Source organism: Abramis brama (genome assembly GCF_963993115.1).
Source record: "Abramis brama genome assembly, chromosome: 12".
In the NCBI taxonomy this organism is placed as follows: domain Eukaryota; kingdom Metazoa; phylum Chordata; class Actinopteri; order Cypriniformes; family Leuciscidae; genus Abramis; species Abramis brama.
The window spans coordinates 11583078-11608476 of record NC_139974.1 but is presented as its reverse complement, the minus strand read 5'-3'; the positions used below and the strand labels follow the sequence as shown (position 1 = coordinate 11608476).

Below are 25399 nucleotides of genomic sequence, written 5' to 3'. Positions count from 1 at the left end.
AGTCGACTAAAACTTGACAAAACAAGAACAGGACAAGGTTGACTTAATATGATAAAAACTAAAAAGTACATTTGATACAAGACTAAGACTAAGATGAAATTAAAAAACAGCTGAACACTATTTTCATCTTTAGAGATCTAATCTCTTTTATTGGCATGGGATTGGTTATTAGAAGTTTTACACAGCTAGTTTTTGTGCTGTATCACACTGGAAGGAATTACCTGTAAACTCCCACAGCTTCTTTGGAGGTTTTTTCCAAGTGTCTGAACCTCATAGCCACTGGCAACTCCGTACTTGTGGCTCTTCTGAAGGGAAGTTGAAATGCAAGAATGAATATATACACTCTTGAGATTTATACATGCATATACACACACACTACCGTTCAAACGTTTGGGCCAGTACAATTTTAATGTTTCTAAAAGAAGTCTCTTATGAAGTAGAGATTTGTTACAAAAGATTTTTATTTCAAATAAATTCTATTCTTCTGAACTTTTAATTAAGAAAGAATCCTGAAAAAAACAATTATACTAACTGAGCAGCAAATCAGCATATTAGAATGATTTCTGAAGGATCATGTGACACATGTGACATCATGTGATCCTTTGAACTACAGATGCCTAAGGTTGGAAATACTGACTCATTTTACTGTGTCTTAATTTACCGACCTCCTGGTCCAGCTCGCTTGTTTTTAGAGGAGTTTGCAGAGTTTTTATCTTCAATTATCAAACTTGAAAATGTTCTGATACTCGGGGATTTTAACTTCCACATTGATGACTCTTCATGTACTGTGGCATCTGAGTTCTTAACACTCACTGAATCATTTCATTTTAAACAGTGTGTTTCTGGTCCTACACATATAAAAGGCCATACTCTGGACCTTGTTTTTTCTTTAGGCCTGAACATTGACCAATTGAGTGTTATGGACAGAAATGTGACAGACCACAGTTGCATATTTTTCAACCTGTCTTCTAATGTTGACTGTCTTCCTTGTAATCCAACATTGCAAAGACGCATTATTAGTCAAACTACAGCTGAGAAATTTTCTGAGTCATTTGACCCTAGTTCTTTTATTGATTGTAGTGATGCTGAATCTTTTCTTCAGTCTTTTAACAATCATTGTCTGTCTGTTTTAAATAATGTTGCTCCCCTGAAAAGTAAAAGCACATTCCCTAAGAATCCTTGCCCTTGGGTGAAAGAAGAAATAATGGCTTTCAGGAGAAAGTGCCGTAAAGTTGAACGTTTGTGGAAATCCACAAGTCTGGAAGTATAGACTGCATTTGAAGGAGCTTATCACATTGCTTAATGTTATGATAAAACAGGCCAGGTCGGACTATTTTGCTAATCTTGTAACTCTGAACAAGAAAAATCCTAAAATCCTGTTTGATACTGTATCTAAGATTGTTTCTCCCCTTGCTCCCCAAGTGCCTGTGCACTCAAAGTTGGATTGTAACAGGTTTTTACATGCTTTTGTAAACAAGGTGCAAGATATTAGAGCTACTATAAACCCATCTCTTGAGACTATATCCTATGGTTTAGCTTCCTCATACTCTTGGGATACTTTTTCACCTGTCACTTGCGAGGATATTAAGGGTTTATTAAGTAAAGTGAAACCAGCCTCAAGCCCGCTTGATGTATTGCTGACTTCATTGCTACTAAATGTGTTTGATTAAGTCAGACCATATGTTGTTAGACTGATTAACCTTTCCCTTTTAACCGGTTCTGTGCCTAGCCATTTTAAACAAGCAGTTGTCAGCCCCATACTGAAGAAACCTAATTTGGATTCTTTTGAACCAACTAACTACAGGCCTATATCTAAACTGCCTTTTTTATCTAAAATCCTAGAGAGAGTGGTGGCGGGGCAGCTGACTTCATTTCTTGATGGAAAAAATTTGTTTGATAAATTTCAGTCAGGTTTTCGCAAATGCCATTCAACTGAGACTGCGCTTCTTAAAGTATCAAATTACATTTTGATGGCTGCTGACTCTGGACAGTACACTGTATTGATTTTACTTGACCTATCGTCTGCATTTGATACATTGGACCATACAGTATTGATGAATCGGCTACGTAATGAAATGGGGTTCTCTGGGTCTGTTCTAAAATGGTTCACCTCTTACTTGAGTGATAGATCATTTTGTGTGTCTATTAATAACATTTTGTCAGAAATGACCCCTCTGTCATATGGAGTTCCTCAGGGTTCGGTTTTAGGTCCTATTTTGTTTTTATTGTATATTAGCCCTCTTGGTGAAATTATTCGTAATTTTAATAATGTGTCTTATCACTTTTATGCTGATGACATTCAGTTGTACTGCTCATTCAAAGAGTCAGAGTTAGGTAAATTAACTGATTTATTGGAATGCCTGTCATGCATTAAGACTTGGTTATACAACAATTATTTACAACTGAATATAAAAAAGACTGAAACTTTGATCATTGCTCCAGAACAAAAAATTTGCTCCCCAAATTAAACAACACCTCTGTTTCCTTGAACTCATCCGTCCAGTTGAGCCTAAGAAACCTTGGCGTTTTGTTCGACCAATCGTTGTCTCTGGATGGTCATTCTAGACAGTTGGTCAGAAACTGTTTTTATCATTTGAGAAACATCTCTAAACTGAGAACTATACTGCCCAAAGCTACCACGGAGATGATCATTCATGCTTTTATTTCTTCAAGGTTAGATTATTGTAATTCTCTTTTTACTTGTTTTAACAAAGTTTCTCTGAACCGTCTCCAATTGGTGCAAAACGCAGCAGCCAGGCTATTAACAGGAACCAACAGAAGGGCACACATTACTCCGATTTTATTTATTCTCCACTGGCTTCCAGTAAAATTTAGGATTATAAAATTTTTGTTTGAACTTTTAGAGCACTACATATCGCAGACATGTTAACTCCTTATTCTTCCTTCCGCACTCTTCGTTCCTCAGGTCAAAATCTCCTGATTGTCCCTAAAACCCGCCTTAAAACTCGGGGAGACCGCTCCTTTCAAGCAGTTGCTCCCAAACTGTGGAATGCCCTGCCACTGTCGCTGCGTGTGGCCGATTCTGTTGATTCTTTTAAAAAACAGCTGAAGACACTTCTATTCAGTCAAGCTTTCAGTTGACTGAGCTATTATGTTTTATGTTTTGTATGATGTTTCTTAATTGTTAAATTTGTTAACTTGCTATATGTAAAGCACTTTGTGATTTTATCTGTGCTATATAAATAAAGTTTACTTACTTACTTACACTGAAGACTGGAGTAATGATGTAAAACATTTATTTTAAACCAAATAAATATAGCCTTGGTGAGCAAGAGACCTCTTTCAAAAAACATCTTAAAGTGGAAGTGTATTACATTCACATGTTACTGTTCACATTCACATGTTGCCGAGTGTCTAACCTGCTGGATTTGAGCATAACATCATCCTCTTCATCATCACATGGCCTAGACTCAGGAAGCTGCCGATGTTGCGACGCCAAGAAATTAAACATATCAAAGGTAGATTTTCTGGAGAGTGAAATAAAAAAAGGTTGTTTTTGATTTCAAAACTTGAAAAAAATGAAGTACCTCAGTCAATATGTGACAAAGGCTACATGAGTTCAGATAGTCTTTACTGATACTTACCGCACATAGACCTCTGCGCGGGCACAGCCACTGGGGTTGATTGGCAGCACCTCTTCTGGTAGTTCATGCTGGTGGAAACGGAAACGGTGTTTCTGGCAGAGGGAAGCACCCTGCAACTGCTCCAGCAGGAAGAGCACAGCATCGTGGAGGACACCCAGCACCCTGGCACCACTGACCCTGCTGATGGGCAACTGCTCCAGCCGACAGCCTATCCGTGCCTCCTGGACACCATCCATTACTGCTTTCCACGCCACTGAAGAAACAAAGTGAAGGAAACGTATTATAATCTACCCAAGTTTAATAGGAAGAAACCCAATTGCTTTTTTCATGGTCCCAGTACAAGATTTCTCGAAACTGACCATCCATGCTGTCGGCCTCTACGCTAAAACCATCCTCACTGGTAATTTGGAAACGCAGGTGGGGTTGATACAGACTGGCATATTTATCCTGCTTGCCAGGTGATGGGGAGTCCTCATCTGAACTCCAACCTGAAACAATTACACATGCAGTGAACTTTTCATCGAACTATTCATCGAATTAGTGCGAGCAACTACAACAAATGTGCCTAACGTCAGCCATATTTCATATTAACCTGCATATGGGGCCCAGTCAGAGGAATCACTATATTTTGAGCTCATACATTGAGATTTACCACCGTCTCGTGTGTCATTTTCCTGCGCCGCAGTGGGCTCCAAATTATTTGGAGTAATTCTAAAAAGAAGAAAAAGAAAATATTGTGATTTTCTAGGGTAAAACATGACTAAATGTGATTTTAAATTCTCATTACTGACTTCTCTAGTTCAGCAATCTTGGATTCATCAATCTTCTGCTGGTCAAGAGATCCAACATCAGGTTCGTCAAAATCGAGCACATCCTTTACACTAGGGGCCTTTATTCTAACCCGATTTGATCTAAAAATGTGAAAAATAACGATTATTATTACATGATGAAAATAAAGCAAAATTAACAAGAACATCCAGTTGAGATGTTCAATATGACATTTTTATCTGTCGTAATGAATTAAGATTTGGTTCATGATCAGGTCCACCAGGCAGCTGGTGTTTTTGTTCATGGTAAGTCGCTTTTGTGCATTCATAGATGTTATTCAGTGTAATGCATGTATATGCAGAAAAACAGAAAGTCTAACTTTTTCACAGCATTTACTATAACCTTTTATGGCACAAAATGATAGCATTACATCAGATGGACTGTTTACATGCTAAAAAACAGGAAATCCCCCCTCCCAGATGCTAGGTCTCTAAAATAATCTAAACCTAGACCAATGATTAGATCATCCTGACCGATTTGATTAAATATTTGTCCCTACCTGCTGGGGTCATCCTGGGAAGAAGGATCTATTTGATCCAAGAAGTCTGTCCTGCATCTTTTCACACCAATTCGATCAGTTAATGAAGACACTCTCTTGATCTTGACTGGAGGTCTGGAGTGGGACAAGATGTTTGGTTGAGTTCGAAGACGACACCCAGTAGATGATTCCTTCGATTCAGGAGAGAGGCGTTTATCAAGGTGGAGCTGAGAAGGGTTCGTGCTGATGGGACTTGCCATTTCACGGTGACTTGCCATTGCTTTATCGATTATAGCCTGGGCCATTTCCTTCCGCCCACCTCCAGAAATCAAGTCAGCTCTTTCTATCAGCGGACTAGGATAACTCTGAGGAATCCTCCTGATAAGCACCTGGGTTGACGGTGCTGCTCGATTGCTGCTGCCGTAAGATATGATGCGCGTTGGTGTGGTTTTGCTGAGACTAGTCTGAAGCTGTGGCACTGGTATCACCGTAACCTTAGGGACGGGTCGCTGGAGAACGTTACTACTGTGGATTATCTTCGCAATCTGGCTGATTTGGGTATACGAGGGGGAATTAGCACTAGGTACTTGGTAGGTATTAGTCTGTGGGTTTTTCACTAGAATCTGTCCAGCCCGGTTGACCAGAAGAACCTGAGGTGTAGAGGGTGTACCGGGCAAACACTGGAGCAGAGACTGTCCTGTTACTTGTTTTGGGGTGGCAATGCGTATGGCGATCGCACGACCCTTTGTGGCTTCCTTCGACAGAGCTCCGAAACCATTCACTACAGCCGGGGCATGAGCAAGCAGAGTTCCTTGCTGTGCAATGGAAAAGGTGGGAGGAGATGAGACAACACTGACAGGCATGGAGAGCGGCAGAGAGGTGGCAGTAGGTATGGCCATCTGGAGAGTTTTGGGTTGGGATCCAGGTTGTATAGTCACATAACGTCTTTTTGTGTGCATAGCTGGTGCAACTACATGAATTGTTCTAGTACCACTCATTGGCTTGGCTGCTGCCAGATTCTCAACAGGCAACAAATCTCTCATTAAAACAGATTCATCCTTGTTTATTGGTGAGGAATCACTTGCCGCCTCAGGACCAGCAGCATTTTCTGTCAAGTCCAAAACTCTGCCGTCAACAGCGGATATAAAATTCCCACTGGCGTCGTCCAAGAACACCTCTTGCGAGCTCTCTGTTGATTCATTCTCCATCAAGACTACTTCTTGGCTCGTCACAAGATCACCACCTTTGTAAATGATGGGGGTTGTTGCTTTCAATCCTTCTGTGAAGGATGCTTCCTGCTGGTTGGATATGTCAGCGCTAAGGTCAACAAGCAATTCTCCGCTCTCTTTTAAAGTACTTATTTCCTGTTCTTCACAAACCTGGTCCATGTTTTGAGTCTCTGGCTGAGCATTCTGATCAACAGAATCTGCTGTATGTGGATTTGCAATCGATGCTTGCGTGCAAACTAGCTGCCCGTCGCCAAGGGTTCTGCCCTTGTTTGGACCAGTGAGTTTTAATGGCTCAGTATCCTGACTACAAAAACTACTCCCTACTTCCTGAGTATCATCATCTGTGTTGGCTTCACCTGTATCACTCTCCGAGTCATTGTCAGCTCCATCCAGCTGCGAGATGGACCCTGAGTTAGAGAGGACAGCAAGACCTGCTTGTGTAGAGTCTTTGGCAGGCTCACGGACCACAACTGTGCGAGAGAAATTTAGATAATGGTCAGCAACATCATCATCTGTTTCCATCTGCATCTCTGAAGTCACAGGTGATGACAGATCATTCCTGCCAGAGATGTATTTGCAGGCTCCTTCTTCCACATCTGCCTCACTACCTTGAGGGTCACAATCCAGAGCCACATTTTCATTGAGCAAAGCCTCGTCAAATTCAAGCTTTGCGTTCAATACTGAGGCCAAAGCCACATCTGTGTCTGGATCAAAGTGCGCAGAAAGCAGTTCTTGATCCGACTTGTCAGATGTGGTGGGAATTCTGTGGCTTGGCGCACCTGCAGCCTCCTCTGGCTCTGACAAGGCAAAGAACTCCTGATCCACCTCGTCACTTTTATGTGTTGTGGTTGTGAAAGGCTGTTGAAGTCGTGAGGAGTGGCGTACAGATGAAGGTGCGGTCGAAGATGGACTCCGGAGAGCTGCTTGTGGTGGTGAGGGTCCTGAGGTGATGCTAGATGGAGATAACGAAGAAGGCCTCCCTCTTCGTCGAGGTGAAGTGGTGCTCAGGAGGTTCTCGGTTGCACCAAGTGGTGAGACAGGGGGGCTGAATGAAAGCGACCTAGGGTGAATCGAGCTCCCTGATCGCTGAGCCATCGGGCCCGAAAGTACCACAGGGGGAGGAGAGGCGTTTCGGCTACGTGTGGAAAGTCTCCTTGTTGCACGCCGTGTCTCATCAAGGTCACTGATGGTCAAAATGTGATGGGATGTGGAAACAGCATTTCCTGAGATGTTAATAAAACAACAAAAGATACAGAGAAAAATCAATCGCTGCTCTTTAGTAGGATTAATCTATATTTATACAGAGTGAAGACTATGCAGTGTTGTTTTACATTTGATTACTTTCTGTTGATAAAGACTTTGTTCCGGTTTTTTTTTTTTTTCATTTATTATTTATTTCACAGGAATGCTTTATTTGTTAAGCTCTAAGGTGTTCATAAACACCTCTAAGAGAGGGAATGGAACGCACATGTCGCTTGCCAATAAATCATTGTCAGTTCATACCTTCTCATCTCTTAATTTTAATACTTATTTATACTATTCGATTCACATGGATGTGTGATGGGTATGGAATGACATGAGGGTGAGTAAATTATGACATTTTTCATCATATTGAAATTTGATGTAATTTGATTTATTTGTTTAATAAATGAACAGAAAGCTTAAAAATGATGGAAGAATCTTACCTGGGGAAGGTAATGGTCTGGACATTCCTCCTGCTGGTCTCCTGTTGTGTGGATACCCAGGAGTCTTACCTACCACCCCTGAGTCCTGTTTAGTCTTGGAGGGGGTGATGGGAGGAAGCTCAGGTGAAAAAGACTCGCTGTCTGTGCCATCCTCATCTACGAGACAGAAATATGATTGTGAAAAATTAACAAAGTACAAAGATTTTACACCATGCTGGCCAAAAACTGTACAGGCTCTAAATTAAATGCTTAAATGTTAAAAAAACAATATGCATGTAGATAGATATACTTAAACACACACCATTGTGAACTTTTGGGCTGTGTACAATTGTGTGATTTTCTCCCTGGTCCACCAAGAAACAAGGAGTTTTGCACCGTGTTGAAGGTCGCATCTCTGTCACTTTACAAGTGTACCGGCATCGCCTGCGAGGGTCAACTGTGCTCCAATACCATCTAGAACATCTGAGACCAGATCAAACTATGAGTACAGATAACTATGGAAAAAGATCATCAAGCTGGAACAACAATTGCTTCTTTAAGATAAACATTCATAGAGGTTGAATGTGCAATCTGAAGCTGATACTAGTTTGCCGTTAACAATCTAAGTTCTGCTAAACCCTTTCATGTTTCTTTAATTATTTTTTGGACAATAGTTGTACTACAAAAGGAATTATGTGACTAATGCTTTGATAACTGATCATCACCAGAATCAAATGAAAAGAATTATCAAATGAAAGCCGAGTGATTTTAAACTGTTACTTACTGGTAACCAACTGGATACAATTTTCCAGAATTTGCAGACAGCTCCGTCAGAACACCAAGTTTTTGAATGTGTAGAGACCCTGCATGGGTACATGAAATTTTTTGAATTCTCTCTTATTTTTAAACACACACACAAAAAAAGGACCCGCTTACTCACCAATCATCACATTTACAGACTCTGGCTCCAAGCCTGTTAGAAACTTCCTACGCAGACTGATTCCATCAAAATCAACGTAGACCCTTCTGAGAACTTCAAAACCATTGCCTTGTTCAATCTACAAAAAGAAAAGCTTGTTTACATTCTTCTCACTTCAAATTATACAGTAACTGTAAAACATGAACAGTTTTGCTAAACATACAAACCTTGCTGTCTATAAGATCACGGTGTTTGTAACAGTAGACTTTCTTATCACACTGGAAGACACAGTTGCTGGCACGAGCACACATGAAGTGGTAGTTACTCTGACAAGAGGTGAGACAACAACCCACAGTCGCCCCCGTTTGGCCACAACTTTCACAGCGCTGGAAAAAAGGTACATTTAATAATATTTCTAGATTTTATTCTACATATACACTATTGTTTATCAGTTGATACTTACCATGAACCGGCCCCTGGCAACGGCACTGTGAACATGCAGCAAAGCTCCTTTGACTTCCTGCACTTCCGCCGACCACATGCAGCAGTTCACATGAGCCCATTCATTCTGTCCAATATTCAGCAGCCTACCAGCATCCTACACATACAATACAACTCAACTGAGTCCAACAGAATAATCGTCCCAGAAAACAGAACTGCTAGAGGTTTCACCTACATTCGGTTTGGCATCTCCATGTTGCTGACAGAGGGAGCATTGTCTTTCATCCATGAAAGACTGAGAGTTCACATTCTGCAGATCTGTGGTTTATGGACACAAATTAACAAAACAAGATACAAACAAGATGAGAGCATGAGCCATAAAGATAAAAACACAATGTGCTTACCTTGAGATTTTGAGTGAGAGTTTTCTGGGTTCTGCTCTTTTAGCCATTGTGCATAACTGTGTTCATTGCTGGGGGGAATTACAGCTTCAGGAAGCATACCACTATGAAACAAAAGGGGCAAAATGAACCTTTACTAAAAACATCACAAATAGAAAAACCGGAATACATGCAGCAGAGTGTTTCTCAACAAATTTCCAAGGGGGCCTCAAGAAGACTTAAAATAAGACATGTTTGAAGTCAAAAAGGTTGAGATCCACTGATTCCCAATTTAATCTGCTCAAAGTTTAACACTGACTTTAAGGAATATGAATCATTAATATAAGTGCTGTAGCAAAAATACAAGCTTAACATTTCAGTTTGTAAACCCAACAGAACAACTGTCTTATTAACTCTTTTTTGTTGGTTACAATCTGAATGGTGACTCAAAGTTATTTTCGATGGTAATCGACAGTCTACAGAGCAACAAGTTGTTTAACCCGGAATACTTTATTGCTTTAAAAATAAGAAAAATGAAGTTCATACCGTGGAAATTCTTGCATACGAGGGTTCCATGTTTTGGGGTCCTGACTGTTGAACCAGCTAAATACTTGTTCTACTAGCTGCAAAAACAAAACAAAGACAAAATATGCACCAAAATGAACTACAGTCTGCAAATATCACTCATAAAATATGCATTGCTTTAAAATATCCAATAACAGCTGAACTGAACACCGGCAGCTATTGTAGACCTACAGAAAGAAAGAAAAAACATTACCTTTATGTAATACAACTTGGCTTGGCTTGTGGGCTTTTGCTCCACTGGAAGATATTCTTCTTTTCTCAGCCTTTCCACCAACACCATCACCACATCCTCATGAAATGCTTTCTGAAAGGACAGAGTAAACAGCATTTAGTTAATGTTTTATACCTATTTAACTGATACCGAATCTCTAAACTGTGATTTCCAACGTAAAAATATTGATAGACTGACTAATTCAATGGTTCTTCTGCAAATGCATAGGAAAGATTTAGACTGAATGTAAATTATACATAGTATTGGATTATTAAGGATATAGAAAGTTAGTAGACAATAGAAATAGAAACACAGTTGTTCTTGAAAAACCTATTTATGTTGTCAACTTGTTTCACATGTATAAAAGATCTCACCAGTGAAGTGTACAGGTCATTCTCCAGCTTCTTCTCTATAGGATGTAAACAACAGCCTGACTGTTTCTTTACAACCTCAAAATCTGGACAGGCCTCACACTGTTCAGATACACATATAAAACACATCTGATTTACCTAGACACTACAGGAGGGTGAACAGATAAATCATTCAAACTAAAACTTAAAGGGGACATATTCTCAGTACACAGACTGCTCAAACCTCACCTGCGCACATACAAGGAGGTGACACATGTTCAGAGAGCTCCTCAATCCATCCATGATCTTCTCTAGACCGTTCCTCAAAACGACCTGCACGACGTCCTGCCAGCCGCTGCGGAATCTCTTACTGCAGGGAGCACAGGAAAACACCAGGCTCTTCCCCCGTAGACGACAAAGGATCTCATACAGATCGTCTGAAGATGAAAAACACAGGAAGGAAATACAGGACAGAGTACAGTGTGTGTGATCAGCAAGGCACTGAAAATGGATCTTACCTGTGAGCCCCTCACATTTGGGATGGACCCAGTGTGCACATCGGGCACACTGCATCATGCTGCTGTCAAACTCATGTTCCTCAAAGCACTTCAGACAGACAGTGCAGAAGTTCCCTGTGAACACACAATCAACAAATTACAATGCTAAATTCTTAGACATAATCACACAAAACCATGAGTTAAACAAACAAATTTGTTTCTATTAAAATGTAATGTTATATACAAGTAATATTATTATTCAGTTAACTGAATTAATACAATTAAATAAAAATAAGCAATGAAATCACATTATTTAATTAATATAATAAAAAAAATCAATTAAAGGTGCAGAACCTTAACATTTCAGACTGAACTAGTATCTGACTAGACGTTTGCATTGTCAAACCTTTGCTATGGAGTTTGCTACAGTCAGGGCAGAGGTCCAGCTCACTGTTCCAGGACAAGTCCGAGGACTTCCCAGGAGTCACACCACAGCTCTTACACCTGATACACAGCATACAAATCTGCAAAGAAACAAAGCAGACTTCACTGATGGCCTTATCACTGTATGAATAATTCAAACGCAATGTCTGTCAAACTAGGTGAAAATTAGAATGATGATTTTAGGGAGATAACTCACCCAAGAGGTGTTCATTTTTACAGATTTGGGATATGTGGGTCCTAAACAGGATGGATGGTAGCAGTACATGCATCTCTTGCACTGCAAAACTGGCTGAATGAGGAAGAACAGAATATGATTATTTGATTTGTTGTCAAATATATGTACTTGCATGGCTCCTTTGATGTACGTTTACAATATTTTTCTCTTCTGCAATGTGAAAACTATAGGTCTGATTAATTAGAAAAGTAATACCTTCATGACTATTCTGTATTAGTACTAAATTAAAAGTGTAATGCACCTTTGTTTGCTTGCTCTTGCGGCCACAAACATGGCAGAACTTGCAGCGTCTGCAGCACCAGTTCTCCTTGTTCTCCTCCTTTGGGCAGTCGTCTGGTGACAGGCAGAAACGGTGAAAAGGCTCACAGCACATCTGACAGTAGATCATCTGGAAAAAAGATCAATCAAACTCAAAATTAGATAAGGGCCAATAGATAGATTCTTCTGCAAATAATGAAATTTTGCTGTAGTACTACTGAGTTATGATTGAAGGAATATGGATGATGATTCTGTGGTATTTAGTGATGTATTGAAAGCTGGATCTTACATCATGTTGGCCTTTGCTGGCACAGAGCAGACACACAGACTGGGGCATGATGGGAACTGAAGTGAGAATACTTAATCCTCCCATCAACCACACATTCTGGATGTTACAGTCCTCCTGCATAAATTAACATTAAAATGTTAATAAATTAAAGAGGCAGCAAAATAAAAACGTTTGAGATCCACTTTTGGGTATTAAAAACAGACTTAAAAACAGACCTCTTAACAGCTTTTTTTTATTATTAAATAAATGAAGTGGGGAAAAAGGGGTTATTGTCACAAAAAACGTCAAGAACATTTCTGGTTTCAAGTCCACGTGAGCCAGAAGTTGCAACCGACTTTACTTCAGTGTTGTGACGCATTTCCAAGTGAAACGGAATATTGAATAGAGGGCAGGGTTTTACTTTAGCGCACCTCCTCTCCATTCCTCGCTCAAAGCAGACTGACGGTTTGAGGGGAGTGATTAAAGTTATTCAACCCAAGCCATCAAACTGACATCATCAGAGAAGGAACGCCATTCCAGAGCAGAAGCAAATTTTCTGATTTTGATTAAAGATTACCACGACAAACACATTTTTTTCGGTGTATTATCTTGCACGAATGAATTGTTCACCACACGACTAGTAAATGTGCGCTAATAAAAGCAAATAGGGTCAATTTTGATTTCATGATGACTTTAACCCTATGACTTTAAATATCACACCAAAACTAAAAATGTAACAATTTAAATTGTACGTAATTTACAAATATTATTATTTACCATTAGGATTTTATTTTTGGCCATAATTAAAAAAAAATGTAAAAGGTACATACAACAAAAACAGATTTAATATATATATATATGCATATATATATATATAAAGATAGCGAACCAGACATGAGTGTGTGGGTGTGTGTTTATAAAACGTTGTTTAAAACTTATTATTTTTGGTGTTTTGAATCAATTTTTGAATCAATTTTTTTATAAATATTTATCTAAAACACCCCCAAAAAACAGAGCTTTTAGTTTCATATAAAAATCATAGAAATCTCAGCTCTGACCTTGAAGTCCACGCGAATCTTGTTCATCGTCCGCTGTGACAACTTGCCTCTCTGGGTGCAGCCATTGGCCAGCGGAGTCAGGACACTAGAAGGCGTTTGCTCCGCCGAACTCTGAGAATGAGTAAGAGAGGAGCAATGAAAAAAAGCGTGCTCCTCTTCCACCACCTCGCACATCACTTTCTGTGACTTTGTGGTGTCCGGGATTGCTACGCCCAACAAGGCCGCTTGCACAACACTGGCCGGTAGCCTTTCCAGCCGCAACAGCAGCTTGCGCTCAGGCTTGAGGGAGGGACTTCCTGTGGGGGTGAAGGGATGGTGGGGTGGTGCTGGAGGGTCCGATGATGATGATGATGATGATGATGAAGATGGTTTAAGTGGCTCCTGTGTAAATGTCAAAAACACCAAGAGAATTGGGGGAATACGAGGGGACCAGCGTATAGTGGATACAAGCAGGAAAAGGAATCGATAAAAACTGGGCGGGAGGAGGACTGTCACCAAAGAGAGCATGAGAGGAAACAGAGGAAAGCAACCATTTCCATCACCATCAGATGTAGATGTTTGGAACAAAGGAAAGAGTACTACTAGTCCAACAGTGTCCTAACCAGGCAGAACATTATAACTGGTTATTCTTTTGTATAACAAGAATCAACCACAAAAAGCAATATGCAAAAATACATTTTTGTCACACGTTTGGGTTTTAATTTATCTCGTTGAGAAGGCAAGGGCAGAAAAATGACTTGATGGCAGAATCTTGTCATGTAACACTTGGTTAGGACACGCTGTTATGCTGTAGCTGTGGAGAGACAGGAAAAACTGCATCCAAGAAAAGGGCAAGAGCAGTTTTATTTTAAAGAGAGAAAGACATAAGATAATTCCCAAATGCATTCAATTAGACAGAGTTAAAGAGGATAACATTTTATTTCAGAGGTTAATCTAAACAAAACCAAAATCGCAATATGGCTAAGTGTGATTATGAAAATGGCAAAGGCTGTGATTTAATTAAATAAATATATGCGTGGTTCAGTAAATTTTGCTCCACACAAACACATCTCCGCATCTGAGTTTAAGTCACTTATAACGTGCATTTGGGAATGCAATGTGCCAACCAATAAAATAAAATCTAGATGCACCAAAATGTTTTTTAAACTAGATGGTTTAACATGTGAAAATGAAGAAATTAAGTTTAAAAGAAAAAAGTAAAAGTAAAAAAAAAAAATTCTTGTGAGCTAAGTTTATTGTAGAGACCATTGGGTGGCAGTGGTTTTACGATCTACTTAGGATTACAATGTTTTTGGGAGACTAAGCCCAGGTCGATTAATCGTCAGATTATCCATTTTGGGATCATCAAAATGACAATGAGTTACTGTACCTTATCAATTCTGCGTTGGGCCCAAAATGCTCTGTAAAGCCCTTGCCTTTTCTGCTTTGTTGCTTCTTCTGGAGCAGTTACAGAGGTAGCCATGTCTGGAAAGAAGTTCAAAGTATTGGTTAAGTCTCAGAGACACTGGTTTCACAGAATTTTATTTTGGGGGGGGTCCCATCTTAAAATGAGGGGGCCACAATATATATAGGCTAGGGATGTTAATTTTGGGTTTTTCCCCCTGAATTATTAGAATTAAATTAGAATGGATAAGTGTCTATGAGTCATTAAAAATACCAAAAAATTGTGTTCAGTTTTACATGTGCAAATAGCAGCATAAACAACAGATCATTAAGATTCATACATCGTCACATCACGCACATGCAACGCTTCAGTTCAAGGAGAAAAACAGAATATATACGTATACGTATATAAAAGGAATAAATATAAATTAAATATATTTCATTTAAATACAGATTAACAAATCGAAAGAAAAAACAAAAAAACAAGTAGTAGCCTATATGCTGAGTTTCGGTTCATTTTTGTGACACGCACAACTTCAGGGAAAGGAAACCGAGACGGCAGACAGCGCATCCTGCTTTTCTTTATTTTACAAAAGTGCAATGTTTTGTTTTTACTGTGAGTGTACACAGATAAAAATAGACCCTTTACAGTTTCCAATGATGTCTTACTCTTATCTATATGACCATAGCTGACATAAGGTGTTTTCGCTGTTATAATGAGACAAAATCATTTGGCATTGTGCCGATTTGTGTCCTTGTCGTGGAAGTCTCAGGTGCTGCTTCACCCACTGTCTCGTGGAAAGGTGAAGTAGGTTCAGATACAGATTAGTTTTCGACCGATATATATCGGCGAGGCATTTTTAAAATATTGGCATCGGCCGATGAGTTTTTCTGATTGGCTTGATGTGTTAGAAGCAGGACTTTTATTTTGACGGGCAGCGATGAGAACGCCTGAGACTTGCAGCTCCTGATAACAGCACTCACATGGTCTCTGTTTAACAGTCATATCTAATACGTTATTAGATAGAACTGTTATGGTAAATGGTACACAGAAACAGAAATGCAAACACTATAATACTTTCTCATTTTCCGTCAAGATTAAGTAAATACGCATTTATATCATTAAAATGACTCTGAATATCTAATAAACATTTATTTTCACAAACCTTGCAGATCTAATGGAATCCAGCTGTGAGATCTTCTGAAGTGTGCATTTTTAGCCTGCATGATCGCGTTACTCTGCGCGTGACGGTCTGTCCGTGTGAAAAATTGATCCAGCTGTTCAGCTTAACTGGAGACGTGATCAACAAACTTTAAATCCTTGATTTTAAAATACGCTGTGCTATAACCAATGTGTTATGCTGTACAACCGACATGCTGTAACCAATTTCACTGTGTGCTGTATGAAAAATTTGTATTACCTTGTCTTTTTTTTAAAAAATATGATCACTGTGCACAAACTTACCAGATTACTGAACGACCTGTTACAGTGTTTACTTTATTTCTGAAAAATACTGTAATAGGATTGCAGAATCAAGAAGTTGCCATCTAAAGTACAAGCATGTTTATTTTAAAAAAAATTCTTATTATTATTGATCTCGAATTAATTAAATATTAATTAAAATAAATATAAATTCTTTATTTTACATATCGGCCACCCTGCTCTGTGAGATATCGGCATCGGCTATCAAAAAACAATATCGGTCGACAACTAAATGTAGCAACTTCTCGCTCATCTTTCCGTGATTTCTTGAAAAAGCGCAATATTGAACTTTGTGCATCCGCCATTTTCACGGCATGCTAATGAACTTTCACACGCAAAGAAAATGAAAGCGTAAGCTATGCACAACATGTTAATCAAACCAATACGTTTGAAAACAGTGTTGCATTTTATCGCACAGCACTGGTCAATCTATCAATAAGAGGAACATATCAACAATTCATTTTTTCATCAGGAAACGTGGCTACGCTACTGCTCTTAAGACAAACAAAGAGCTGTTCCTGTGTATATTGGCGTAAGGGTTGACATGAAACTCATACCACTCGATTGAGTCTTTTGGGTCCCGCTGGCCTTTGTCTTCTCTGAGCTGACACTCTGTGTCTCTGTGTCAGAGTCGTCGTACCCCAGCATTTTTCTGTAGGACCGAGGAGTGACCTGTCGTCTGGGCTGCCTCCTGGTGGGGCTGAACTGGGCTTGTCCTCCTCCTCCATCATCTCCCCCTTCCTCCTCGTTTTCTTCTTCGCTGCTGTTCATGCCAGAGGCCGCTGATGGCCGCCGCCGCCGCTTCATCTGGACTGCGCCAAAGAGAGGTGGTCAAATAAAATGATCAAATCTGTACGAATAACCAACAGGCCAGGGCTGAGTTTCCCAAAAAGTCCAAGTAGATCATAGAACCATTGCCACCAATGGTCTCTACGATGAACCCAGCTCACAATGCTTTTGGGAAACACAGCCCAGAGCTTTAATGCCAACTTTGTCTGCTAAAGTTGTAGAGTACCAGTATTTTTAACTGTAATATTTGAAACACGTACATTTTATTAGTTATTACTATATTTGCATTGGCAAGTGGCAATTGACTGTAAATACCAGGCCATTAAAAAGGATTTCAATTTTAAAGAGGCAAGTAGAGTACCTTTGTTAAATCGTCTCGTTTTGTTCTGCTCAATCAGCGAACACTTCTTTAAGCTGTTGAAAAATTACAAAAACAAGTCCACAAATAGGATCAAAAAAGAAGAAATGTATGATATGACTTCTTTAAACCCCGGGAAAGGCTTGCTGCCAAGTAATACCTTGTAATTAACACTATTTGGACACTTACACACAGCTCTGCCGTTTCTTGTTGGGTCCTCCAAATTTGGGCTTGTCCAGACAGAACACGCAGCTCCCGCAGTCCTCCAGCCGATTGCAGCCCTTGCAGCGCAAGCAGCGCTTTAGCCGATAGCCAAAAGCAGTGCTTTCATACTTGCGTCTAAATGTCGGCTTTGGCTCAACAGATTCTTCACTCTCTGGTTCTGAGTGAGATGCAACATCTTGAAGAGCCAGAAGGGGCCGGTGGAAGAGGGAGACAGAGGCAAAAGAAAGCATCTAACATAAGAATAAGGGCATTTTGGGAATGTCAAGGTTTGGTTTGCTAAGAAATGAAGGGAACACCACCTAGATATAATGGTGAACTGCTGCCACAAGTAGGCATTACAATTATTTCAGAAATTGCAATGATAGAGCACTTTAAATTGCAATCACATATTAGCATTCAAATACGAGCATTTTAAACAAATAAAGAAATACCATAATGAAAATTTTTGTGTTTCTATTTTTATGTTTTTTTTTTTTTTTTTTGTGCAGTAGTGCATTATGTGAGTTTTTCAAATGACCTCAGGCCATCTCATGTGGTGTTTTGAATACAATTCACGACTCACTTTGCATATGTTGTGCATTATGAATGCAACACACTCTAGGATCATTTTATTTTCACATTCACGTAATTACAAAACTTCTAGCCATTACATGTTCCCATATCCAGAAAGGATGAGAATATTCAGCTAAACAGAGCTAAAAAAAGAGTTTAATGTAAAACTACACTATTATGACACGTACTTATACTAAATTAAATTAATAAAAAATAATAATAAACATTCTAATATCTTGGTGGGCTGGGTTTCAAAAATAATAAAGTAAATGAAAAGTAGTCCAACTAGAGAGATACTTTTAGGAACTGTACATTAAATCTAAAATAAATATTTATATATTTTAGAATATTTATTATAGAATACCTATATTTACATTTCATTATTATATTAATCATATTTAAAATCATTCTACATTTTATACAACTTGTTTACAAAGCCTTAAAGGAAATCATACATTTTATGCATTCAAGCCCACAAATTACGAGCTGAACTTGTATTACAATTACACTGCAACTAACATGACATAATACACAATTTACAGGCCAAAAGAGCCCATTTATCTCCATGATTATTAGCAAATGTCACTTATAACGGATGTGGACAGAATGAGCAAAGTAGAGGTGTGTACCCTCTTCGGCAGGTGAAGCAGTGATCCCCTCTCTCTCATGCAGAGGAAGGGCGCTGAGCCTGGGAATGTCATCGGGAACCATGGCACGTGGCTGTCCCAGTGCAACCGCTGCTGCTCGACACACATGCTTTATCCGTGGACCACCGATCACTTGCTCCTACAGAGTTAAAAAAAGCACAGCGTTAAACTCACAATCCGATGAAAAATCTGCAAGGCGATATTTTTCAGTGAAACATACTTGTGGAGCCCCCTCTGGGTTAGCTGGGACTACTCTCTTGCCCCGCTTTCTTCCTCTCTTCATGCCTGTGGCTGATCCATCTCTTACTCTCACAGAGCCAGACAGAAGCTGCAGAGCATAAACATCACTGTTTGTATAATTACACAGTTTTAAAAGATATTACAGACTTGTATATTGTTTTATCAAAATATCATTTGCCACTAAAAAACATTGTTCACTATGGAAGCTTGTTTCCGCCACAGAATAAAACATTTTAAAAGATAATTGCGACTTTTTATCTCACAATTGCGAGTTTACATCTCGCAATTCTGACTTTATTTCTCAGAATTGTGAGATATAAAGTCAGAATTGTGTAAAATAAAGTCGCAATTGCGTGTTATAAAGTCAGAATTCTGACTTTTTTCTCGCAATTGCGACTTTATATCACGCAATTCTGATTTTATATCACGCAATTCTGACTTTATAACATAATTGTGAGTTTATATCTCGCAATTCTGAAATTTTTTCTCAGAATTGAAATATAAACTCACAATTGTGAGATATAAAGTCCAATTCTAAGGAAAAAAAAGACAGACTTTTTTTTTTTTACCTCAGAATAGTTTATATCTCACAATTCTGACTTTTTTTAACACGCAATTGCGACTTTATATCATGCAATTCTGACTTTATATCTCCCAATTGCATATTATAAAGTCAGAATTGCGTGATATAAAGTCGCAATTGCGAGAAAAAAAGTTGCAATTATCTTTTAAAATGTTTTATTCTGTGGCGGAAACAAGCTTCCATAGTTCACACTAAGGTCTCCAAAGGTGACAAAAAAATATTAATACTCTACCATTCAAAAGTTTTGGGGCCAAATTTTTTGATGTTTTTTTTTAAAGAATTCTCTTTTGGTCACCAAGGTCACCATTTTGGTGCATTTACAGTAAAATATTGTAAAAACGGCATTGTTGTGAAATATTACAATTTAAAATAACTTTTCTGTTTTAATACATTTTAAAATGTTATTTATTCCTGCTATTAAAAAACGTTCAGCAGCTATGTTTCAATCTGCCTTTTTTTAATGCACATTTTTGGCATATTGCATTTAAAAAGGCTGGGTGGAAACGCCAATATGCGTATAAATTCTAAAAAACGTATGTGCTCAATTGAGGCGGACAAATTTATCCAATAAGAAGACAAGCGCATAAAAGCGCACATTTACACAGCGTCATGATCCTTCAGAAATCATTCTAATATGCTGATTATCATCAATGTTGAAAACAATTGTGCTGCTTGATATTTGTGGGGGGAAAAATTCAGGACTCTTTGATAAATAGAACATTAATAGATTAATAGTAACATTAATTGAAATAGAAATCTATTGTAACATTAAACATGTCTTTACTGTCACTTTTCATCAATTTAATGTGTCTGTTGAAAAAAAGTATACATTTCTTTAGAAAAAAAAAGAAAAACTTTTGAACGATTGTGTGTACAGTGAACCCTCCAAGTGATTCTTCGAAAATGAACACATTGCGTTTACCCAGCTTATGAATAGTCAGAACTTGTCAGATACAGTGCCTTATAAAAATGTAACAGCACTTTTTGCTGTCATAAAATTGTTAAACATTCTGACCTGAGCTGATTTGAGCTGTTTCTGCTGGTCGATTTTAATCAGTTGGACTCTGGCTCTCTTCAGCAGGTGGAACATCCTCTTATTGGCACCCGAAAGACTCATTCTGTGGGTGTAACCGCCTTGCTCCAACATCATCTGGGTATTTTGTGCACTTGTTTCAGTGGTTCCCTCAAGGTTAGAAGTCTCTACTGAAGGAATAAAGGAATTTTGCCTCAAGGTTAATGGGAGAACAAAAGAACAGACCAACACACTTGGAAAGCTGGAAAAAAAACATTTTATGTACACTAATTGTATTAGCATTACAAAGTGGGTGTCATCTTTAATATTTTATATTAATTATGGTATTACTTGTTTTCATGTAAATTATTTGGTGCTAACTATAATGTAGTTTTTATAAGCACCTTGGTATACAAATAAGGTTTAATATTATTATTATTATTATTATGTGTGGCATAATACTTGACAGCAAAAACCCTACCGTTCTCCTTAGCAGGTCCTTCTGCCAAAGACGTCTGATCCGAATGTTCCCCAACACGTATAGTTACTTTTGGCACCACCCCTGGAGAATACATGTCCTGCAATTTGAGATCAGACTTCCTTTCCTGCATATCATGGGTCCCTCCCTCAGCACCTTCCTCTGCTAGCCTGGAGCTCGAACTGGCAGTTCGCTGCATCCTTCGTTTTGCCAGACATGCTGTGAGCTTCTTCAACTTCCAGTATATCTTATACTGGTCCGTGGATTGGCCGGGTCTCCCACCCCTGCCACGAGGACCCCCAGAAGGCCTTGAGGAGCTCAAAACAGGCTTGACTCCTTGAGATTGCCCCTTTTCTGAAACACTTTTTTCATCATTGTTTGGGATCAGCGGTTCTTGTGCGGTCTTCAGCCTGCTTGCGGAATTGAGGGTTTGGAGATCTATGTTCGGTTTGCCGAGATCCATTGGGATTTCAGAAAGAGCTGGTTTCTTTGGGGAACCTCGTTCTGGGAGAGCAGACATGCGCTCATCATCCATGAACCTCTTTGGGATCTTGATGACGCGGGAAGAACGAGCGCTAACAATTGGTCTGGCAGAGTGTTTAGGTTGTTCAGCTTGGACTTCAGATTTGGACCTCTCCATCTCTCCAAGTGGCTGTTCCTGTTCCTCCACCCGTTGCAGCACATGTGTAGAGCCTGTCTCTGCGCAAACAAGTCGCTGTCTCTTTCTAGGCATGTTAGAGGTCTGCCCTCGACTTTCAGGTACTTTGCTGGGCACTTCCTTTTGCAGTAAACTTCGACGGCCAAATATACTCTTTCGTCGCCTTACAAAAGGCTTATTTTTGGAAGAACTTAATGAACTGTCACTTAAAGATGCTCCTGCACCTCCGCCAAGTGATTCAAGAGGCTCCTCATCTGCTTCTGTCCTTCTGCCCCCTCTCTGTTTGCCCATTGGTTTTGCGGATACAGCACCTGCCTGATCACTACCAGCCATTTTTTTTGTCCTGTTCCTGTGGGTCTTAGAATATTCTGCTGAAGCTCTTTGGCCTTTGGTGTCTTTTACTCTGGAGGCTCGCTCTTTACCTTTAACCAGTGTTAAAGTCCACACTAATTTATCCTGCCTCCTCCGGCTTTGTGCTGCACTGGAACCACGTCTCTGTGACCTTCCAGTGATCTCCTCCTCTTCACACGCCCCATCCACCCCATTTTCAGTCTGCAAGGAGGCCAATGGTCCCTCTTTCTGGTTTCTGAGTACCCTGCCATTTCTCTTACTTGAGCTGCCCTGTTTCAGATGTCCATCTTCATCCACAGATGGCCTTTTTGCTTGTGTCGTTTCTTTTTTGGTCATCTTTTTGGCTGCCATTTTAATAACCAATTTGGGCCTCACAGATTTTTGGTCAGTTCTGGATAACCTTCTGCCTTTCAAGTTAGGTTTGTCCAATAATGATGATTTTATATCTAATGCAAGAAAAAAAAAAATCAACATTTTATCATCCATAAAAATAAATTAAAAAAAAAAAACTAGAAATACAGGCACAATTTCAATATTAACATTATACACCCTTTGTGTAGAAAGTATTTTATTGAATATTTATTTATTATTCAATTATATTTTAGAAGATAAGATTAATTTCAATTCAAGATATACTTAAAATGAGCATAGGTAATCCAAATGTAAAAATATGTAAAGCTTTTTTTTTTTGCAACTTATTTCAATATCGTGATAATACCGTATACCATGATAAAAGCTTCAGCAATCATAGTAACATGAAAACTTTATATGATCAAACAGGAAGTTATGCCCCCTACAGGCTTAAATAATACATCCTCTAAACATTCACATCCTATTCTCTTAAAGAGACACCATGTTAAATACATAGCTCAGAAAAATTACATAGGAAACAAAAAATATTAGATAAACACTTTTCTTTAGTAGATCAATTTTGGTCTGAATGACAATGTTTAATATAAAATCTAGCATGTGTAAAAGCGAAGCCCAAACTAATGTTAGAGTTAACATCAAATTGATTAGACATAAAAAACAGCTGAAACACTCACTGGATGAACCTCGTCCTGAACGCAAGGACGACTGACCGTCCACTTTAAAGCCTGTGAAGTCTCCTTCCTGAGAAAGACAGATGGATAAAATATCACCACAAAACTACATGTAGTTTTATATTTTTAATCATTTAGCATCAAATTCATTTCAAATATTATCTGTAGGAATAGACCATTCAGCACTACAGAATCCCTGATGGATTGATTGATAACAGTGTTATACAACAAAAAACTGTTTCCATGAATACTAAGCCTAGGCTTCAAACACAACACTCATTTTTTCAATGCGTAACATGGGAAACCTGCTCCATCACTATAATATAGTGAGCAGTGAGAAATGCTGACACAGAAGAGAACAGTCCTCATCACTGAATTAGGTTATAGCTTAGGTTAATAAAAGTGACAGAGTCTGAAAGCTTAGACTGTTTCATATCAAAAGTAAAGCACAAAGCTAATTGCGATTTATTGGATGGGAGGCACATTAAAGTTTTATTTATTCATCAACTGAATACAGCGAATCGACATTGGTTCTTCAAAATGAGAAGAGGTTATTTCCAGGATATTTCTAAAATACTTAAAATATGCATTACACAAAATAGAATCTTTAAATCGTCAATCTAATCTATCAGTTTCTTTCGAATATATCAGGGGAAAATGTCTACAAAAGAGAAACATCAATGCATAAGCCTCCCTTGACAAACCATTCAATGACACTTTCCACTACTCATGAGTCATAAGGATTCAGACTGAATAAATCAAGTTCAGTTTTTCTTTTCCCCATAAAGTGCAACTGTCCTCTCATGTAAAGATGATGCTGCATAACCGACTGATTGCAGATACCTCAGAATTTCAAAGCACAGGATCGGATTGCATCAGTCTACAATGTGTGATATAAAAGCTCAACATGAGTCCTATACTGGTTCAGCTTTGAATCAGACTGCATTATGATTCACTGTATTAGCTATGGGAATTTGTGAAAAAGTCCCTATAATTTAAGGTAAACCTAGTAAGGCTGGTGCTCATTACCAAAAAACTAAATGTGGATAAGGGACTGAAACATTGACAATGTGCGCACCAAATAATGTGATAATTTCTAATAATCAGAGTAAGGTCTTAATCGCAGTACGATGTTTACATGACACAAGCAGAACACTTTACTCCAGTTTACACACAATTTTAATTATTCTGATTATTTGCTAATAAGTATGCTTGTACCACACACACACAGTTAGGCATACAGTATGCATGTTACCGGCCATTGTTTTAATCTACTCACATCAAATTCATTGGATATTATGCCTCTGTCATCTGCTCTCGGTGTCTGAGGTACTGAAACCCGGTATTAAACGGGCCCCAGGGCTAAATTATGAACAGGGTTCCCACACCTTGGTTAACTTCAAATTCAAGGACCTTTCAAGGACTTTCCAGGTCCAACACCCTTAAATTCAAGGACTTAATGTGGGGACACATTTCAAGTGAGAGCAAGGTTACATCGTGTTACCTTGTAAGATACATTGTTACAGTTTAGTGCGCGTGAACATCATGGCAAAGTACAACACAAAGTACCTCACACGGGAAACACTTAAAGTCCCTGTAAAGGCAATTCTAAAAAAAAAATCTAAACACATTATAAATGTTAGAAATGTATTGCTAAATCATATTACAAAGACTGTGAACTGTGAAGTACTGAATTGTGGAATTAGACCGTTAAACAGTTTTTCACCATTGCTGTGTTCTGGATTATTTGGGCGGGGCTAAAACGGGGGCTCGATGACGCACTGGAGCCCCTGAGCTCCTGGACACGCCCCTACTTGATGACGCATTGGAGCCCATTCACATCAGTTTGCAACTCAATCGCGAGTTACTGTCAGTACTATTAGTTACTACATCCTACAGTTTGCTAGCTAGCTATGCCTTCGTCACGGAAATGCGTATTACCTGGATGCGATCACGTACAAAACTCGGTGTCCTTATTTAAATTTCCGAAAAACTATCATATCAACAAGAGGTGGATTAATTTTGTGAAGAGCCACGTGGAGAGCTGAGGATCACCGCCAAAACCCTCCTCTGTAGTGGTCATTTTACACAGGATAGTTTTATAAACTTTCGTCGGAGACAACTGGGATTCACTGATAATCCGCTGT

General features: G+C 38.9%; 1 protein-coding gene across 3 annotated transcripts in view; it reads right to left on the bottom strand.

Annotated features, from left to right (window-relative positions):
* kmt2ba (lysine (K)-specific methyltransferase 2Ba) overlaps positions 1-25399 on the bottom strand; it is a 31310-nt gene that overhangs the window by 2522 nt on the left and 3389 nt on the right. Inside the window, exons 2-35 of one of the 3 annotated variants that reach the window (XM_084130549.1) lie at positions 23256-23322; positions 21204-22655; positions 20726-20913; positions 19108-19215; positions 18870-19026; positions 17653-17863; positions 17467-17519; positions 16874-17128; positions 14820-14914; positions 13451-13831; positions 12414-12527; positions 12108-12254; positions 11828-11920; positions 11594-11711; positions 11209-11322; positions 10940-11127; positions 10715-10813; positions 10323-10433; positions 10091-10167; positions 9569-9669; positions 9400-9482; positions 9187-9321; positions 8951-9109; positions 8745-8862; positions 8589-8667; positions 8127-8287; positions 7826-7981; positions 4933-7363; positions 4397-4516; positions 4198-4316; positions 3965-4093; positions 3606-3858; positions 3381-3488; positions 222-305 (exon numbers count right to left, since the gene is read on the bottom strand). In XM_084130549.1, coding sequence (XP_083986675.1) covers positions 222-305; positions 3381-3488; positions 3606-3858; positions 3965-4093; positions 4198-4316; positions 4397-4516; positions 4933-7363; positions 7826-7981; positions 8127-8287; positions 8589-8667; positions 8745-8862; positions 8951-9109; positions 9187-9321; positions 9400-9482; positions 9569-9669; positions 10091-10167; positions 10323-10433; positions 10715-10813; positions 10940-11127; positions 11209-11322; positions 11594-11711; positions 11828-11920; positions 12108-12254; positions 12414-12527; positions 13451-13831; positions 14820-14914; positions 16874-17128; positions 17467-17519; positions 17653-17863; positions 18870-19026; positions 19108-19215; positions 20726-20913; positions 21204-22655; positions 23256-23322 — 8264 coding nt within the window. The remainder of the gene's footprint in view (positions 1-221; positions 306-3380; positions 3489-3605; positions 3859-3964; positions 4094-4197; positions 4317-4396; positions 4517-4932; positions 7364-7825; positions 7982-8126; positions 8288-8588; positions 8668-8744; positions 8863-8950; positions 9110-9186; positions 9322-9399; positions 9483-9568; positions 9670-10090; positions 10168-10322; positions 10434-10714; positions 10814-10939; positions 11128-11208; positions 11323-11593; positions 11712-11827; positions 11921-12107; positions 12255-12413; positions 12528-13450; positions 13832-14819; positions 14915-16873; positions 17129-17466; positions 17520-17652; positions 17864-18869; positions 19027-19107; positions 19216-20725; positions 20914-21203; positions 22656-23255; positions 23323-25399) is intronic. The other 2 variants (XM_084130550.1, XM_084130551.1) reach the window with 2 other exon arrangements.